At 39.3% G+C, this 4,774-nt stretch overlaps 1 protein-coding gene across 2 annotated transcripts; it reads left to right on the top strand.

Moving 5' to 3' along the window:
* The first annotated feature begins 619 nt into the window (after positions 1-619).
* On the top strand, positions 620-3,549 carry LOC123452997. 2 transcript variants are annotated; one of them, XM_045129753.1, is made up of 3 exons: positions 620-1,088; positions 2,562-2,626; positions 3,175-3,549. In XM_045129753.1, the coding sequence occupies exons 1-3, from the start codon at positions 952-954 to the stop codon at positions 3,303-3,305; spliced, it is 333 nt and encodes a 110-aa protein (XP_044985688.1). In that variant the 5' UTR covers positions 620-951; the 3' UTR covers positions 3,306-3,549. The 2 variants fall into 2 exon arrangements, 1 of the variants encoding a protein (XP_044985688.1); XR_006632687.1 differs by lacking the exon at positions 620-1,088 and adding an exon at positions 1,288-1,322 and having other exon boundaries at positions 1,430-2,626.
* The last annotated feature ends 1,225 nt before the right edge of the window (positions 3,550-4,774 follow it).

The following is a 4,774-nucleotide window of genomic DNA, read 5'->3' as shown; positions in this document are numbered from 1 at the left end:
AATTTTTTTAATCCAAATTTCTAGGAATTTCTTCTTTAGGGATTTTACCATCCTCACTTTTGTCGATGACAAACTCAAACATGGTAACAACGTCAAGCCAGCAAACTAACAGACGAAGCAAGTGAACAAGCAAACAAAACAAGTAAACTGGCAAAGATAAATATTTTTATGTTTTTGATACTTTTAAGCAAGAAAATATAAAGGAAAATAAAAATTAAAACAAGTGAATGATAATTTGTGTGAAGGAACCTCATAAGGATTTGATGATAATCCCCGCCAACGGCGCTAGAAATTCTTCCTGCTATGGTCCTACTTGTAAACTGCATTGGGATTTTCTCCAAAGAGGAGTGGAGATGCAACACAATAGAGATGAGTATTGCCCTCAATGAGAACCAAGGTTATTGAACCAATAGGAGTATCACACAAACCCCTTGAAGTGCACGTACACACAAAGAAGCAAACACTTGCACTACAAGAATACCTCATATAAAGCAACACATATTGTACAGCATTTTAGCTATACGTTGTAAATTTTACAATAGATACGCATATTAAAAGTTGCAAGTATGCGTTGCAAAAGTGCAGATTTTGGCCCTATCGTGGACATCTGAAAAAAAAAGCACAGGGACGCGAGAGAAACAGAACCCCCGACGCCCCGCATATCTCCAACTCGCCGCCACCAACCACCTCGTCACATCCACAAGAGACCTCGCCGCCGGACCTCCCATCCCCTCCTGTTCCCTCCTCCAACCTCACCACCGGACCTCCGCTCCCTTCCTCCCACCTCGCAGCCCCGTAGGTTACCGGATCCGCCCATCCCCGACACATCCATCCCTCTCACATCCCATCTCTCTCTCTCTCTTGACGCAGCTTCTCGTCGGGTCACCTGCGACGGCTGTTTCAGGCAACGTCCGGTAAATCTCGCCATTGTGAAGCACAGTCTGAGGTCCCATGACACCTCGACACGCTCCTATCTGGCTAGATTCGACGCTCATGGCTCCTAACCCCACCCACAACCTTCGCCCGATGGCTAGGGTTTCGGGTGTCAGGCTCCGCAGCCGGTTGCCATGTCGTCCTCCTCTCATCTGGTGAGTGAATCCCCTCCCATGGCTTCGTCATCTCTCTCTCCCCCTTTCTCTAACCTCGGCCTTCTTTTCTCCTATAGTTGTCCAGACATGCATCCCCGATCCTATTACAGCTCATCCCTGTCAAATGTGTTTTGGCCCTTGTGCAATTCAGTGATGAACACTAAAAGGCGTACAGGCTGACTTCCGATCTCTCTTGATTTACATTCATGCACTGATTACTATTCTATTAAATTGGTAAGTATCAGATATGAAGAGAGCATCAATTTTTTTTAAAATTCTTATACGCTACTCATTAATCCTTGATAGATGAGTCGTTAATCCTTTAAAAACATTTGATGTAGAGAAGCACTACTTCATGTATGCGGACACACATCTTGTGCTGGATATGCTTTGTCTATAGCTTGGTAAACTTGTTTATTATTTTGGGGACAAATTTCTGCTTCTGATGTCAAATATGCACTTTAATCTATTATTGGGTATGCCAAATATTATCAAGGTGTGTTTCAGTATTAGTTTATAGACATGGACAAATTATACTCTTCTAACAAACAGTATGTCTGACTGCTGATTCGCTTGGAGCAGCAAATTCATATATTGCCGGCATAGTTGATTGAGGATGCAATTATTCTAATGCTTTGATTTTCTAAGAAGTGAATGCAAATGCTGATTAGTACTATTGCTATAGTCAGTGGCGGAGATTTGAATAAAATGTTGGGCAGGCTAGACTACATAGAGCATCTCGTTTTTTAGATTCTGAATTATAGACGGTAGTACTGTTGTTGTTTGCATGTGCAGTTACCGCTGCTGTCTAGTGTCAGTGCCTTGCGTGCTGGCATTGTGCAAGAGCAGACAGAGCCTTCAGGCTTTGGATCGGGCTTGCGGTGGAGTGCCTGCCTGCATATCCCAGTAGGTTGTCCAATGAAGCGAAACATAGGTACAAAGAAGTGTTGAAATCATGGGCGTTGGGCCCTTAACAAAGCTCCTAACTTGGATATAGTGTTGGTGCACAACACCAGGCTTTTACGTTACATTTTTATGATACTGTTGCAAATGAAATGGTTTTGATAACAAGAGTGCTTCCTAGTTGTACTTTTACCAACAAATGATCTCTAGATCCAGAAGGTCGTCCAACCGACTAACACCAAGTTCACACCCTCCTATGTATCTACTACTTGTGCTACTTTTTATTGGCCGGTGTTAGGTGCTGTGAAGTAGCTCAATTATGCCAACGTTAGATGCTTAGCCTATAGTTATAAGGATTACGTGTTTCTGTTGCTTTTGCTACATTTTTTGTGCCCTGAATGAATGTTCCTGCCGCTTTCTAGCATGTGGTCTCGGTTTGTGTTTTTCTTGGAAAGTCTTTCTCTCTTGAGAATCATATTTTGGACGGGGTGATTGTTCTGTCAAATGTGAACTATTTATTAGGGTTGATATTTGTGCTACTAATGCATACTACCTTCTCCACCCATCTAGCGGTGTACGGGAGACATCCTTGACGCGGTCGTTGCCAAAGACCGGTGTTTATAGTCAAGGTTCTGGTAAGTGTATACGATCTCTGTATCTTAACTGTTTGCGAAGGAAAAAGTAAAATAATGTTCTTCTTAGATGCTCTTGCCCTTTTGATTCGTACATTGCCAAACTGACTATTTATCTCTGAGCACTTCGTTTCATAAATTGCTGAATTACAGAATTACCCACATGAACTCTTGTTGTCATGCTTCATAAATTATTGAATTTCCCATTTTGTTGCTTCAATGTTCCATATGAGCAGTGTCTATTGTTCTTTTAACCCGTCAACTAAGTAGGTACTATGATATCAGTGGCTTGCTTTTAGGCTACAACTACATCTATTTTTTTCCGAGTGTGTTTATGTTTGTTTTGTGACCTAAAGTAGTATATATATTGAGTGTTGAGGGAATACTTTCAGGTTACAACTTTCTTTGTAATAGTCGTTATTTCGCCGGGCAACCAATGTATCTGAAGTAATGATCCTTTGTAACAAGTATTATATTTGGGCAACCCCTCACTATTTGCATTATGTAAATGCATTGTGTATTAACAGGTCATTTTGTTATTTCCTTTGTAGATTCAAAAGATATAGGGACGACTAAACGGGTGTGTGACAACTATACAACAGAGATGTTGATGTTCTGGTTCACGATGATGAGGATGATGTCTGTTTTCAGTTTTAGTTATGATGGTTGTTTTCAGTTTTAGTTAAGTTGTAGGCATGATGTGCCTGTTTGATAGTGTTACTCGGTTAAGTTTTAGTTAAATTGTAGAGATGTTGATGGATGTTTTCGATTTCAATTTTTCTGTCAAGAAAATATTTAGATTATGCATCACATTTGGGTGATATTACTCATGTAATATCAACTCATGTAATATCAACTATTGTAATCCAACAATTTTTTTAATATATGATTTCTTCCTCTTGTGAGTATATATTTTTCTTCGTATATTTTTCTTCTGACTTGATATACATAATTATCATGATTATGTGGAGCATTAAATTAATTGTTGGCAATATAAAAAATATTATTCACATTCTATATGTACAACACAAGAAAGGTTGCAAATTCTTTGTTGCCAAGCAACCAAATTTGGATTCCTCTACATTAATCACCAACATATATGAGTGTTGCAAAAAACGGTTATATGTGTTGTACTCTAGCAACGGTCCCTTTTACCAACGGAAGTATAACCGCTGCGTTATGCGCTAGCAACACTGGATAAGGCAACGCATCCCAAACCATTGGTAAAGAACCTAGCAACGCATATATGGTCTTCTAGATACGAAAAAATGCGTTGCTATAGGTGGGGTCCTGTTGTAGTGTTGCACCCAACACGAGCAAGAGGGTTGTCATGCCCCTTGAACTCGTTACTTCCAAGGATTAAATAGTGATAGATAGATAATCTAAATATAGAAGTACATAACATAAAATAAATGAGAGCAATATTTTTGTAGTTTTTCTGATATGATTTGAGTAGACCTGGGGGCCATAGTATTTTCTAGAGGCTTCTCTCATGAAAATATCATATGGTGGGTTGACAAATTCTTATTGGGAAATTGAGAGGATAGCGCATACTGATGGCATCTTATTCAAGAAAATGATCATGTATATAGTCATCACGTGCATAGACAAGTAGACCGACTCCTGCGTGCATGTAGTACTATTAGTCGACTCATCGACCGTTCTCCAGTAAACATATAGAGTATTAAGTATGAAACAAAGTAATGCCTAGGGCATGATGACATGATGTAGACAAAGTAAATTCAAGCAATATAAATAAACCTTATCATTTTATCCTTAATGACAGCAATACAAATATGTGTCATGTACCTTTCTGTCACTAGTATTGTGCATCGCAAGATTGAACCCATCACAACGCCCCACTCACACTGAAGATAAATCAATCTAATTGGCTAAACCAAACCGATAGGTCAAATGTAAATACGAAGCTATAATAATCATGCATAAAAGAATTCAGAGAAGACTGAATTAATATTCAACGAAAATAAGATCATACACCCATAATACATGTGACCCCAACAAACACAGTGCAAAGAATATTACATTAAATAGATCACCGCGAGAATCATGGTGAACTTTGTATTGAAGATCATAGAGAGAGAAGAAGCCATCTAGGTAGGTATTAGCTATGGACCCATATTTCCATGGTGG

Source organism: Hordeum vulgare, chromosome 5H, assembly GCF_904849725.1.
Source record: "Hordeum vulgare subsp. vulgare chromosome 5H, MorexV3_pseudomolecules_assembly, whole genome shotgun sequence".
Lineage (NCBI taxonomy): Eukaryota > Viridiplantae > Streptophyta > Magnoliopsida > Poales > Poaceae > Hordeum > Hordeum vulgare.
This window is presented reverse-complemented; position numbering and strand designations above follow the sequence as displayed.

What these genes read in the sequence shown, in the direction of transcription:
- LOC123452997 (XM_045129753.1), top strand. Translation starts at nt 952, where the DNA reads ATGACACCTCGACACGCTCCTATCTGGCTAGATTCGACGCTCATGGCT. An exon ending in TGTCGTCCTCCTCTCATCTG is followed by an intron (nt 1,089 to 2,561) that starts GTGAGTGAATCC and finishes CCACCCATCTAG; the next exon opens with CGGTGTACGGGAGACATCCT. An exon ending in TGTTTATAGTCAAGGTTCTG is followed by an intron (nt 2,627 to 3,174) that starts GTAAGTGTATAC and finishes TTTCCTTTGTAG; the next exon opens with ATTCAAAAGATATAGGGACG.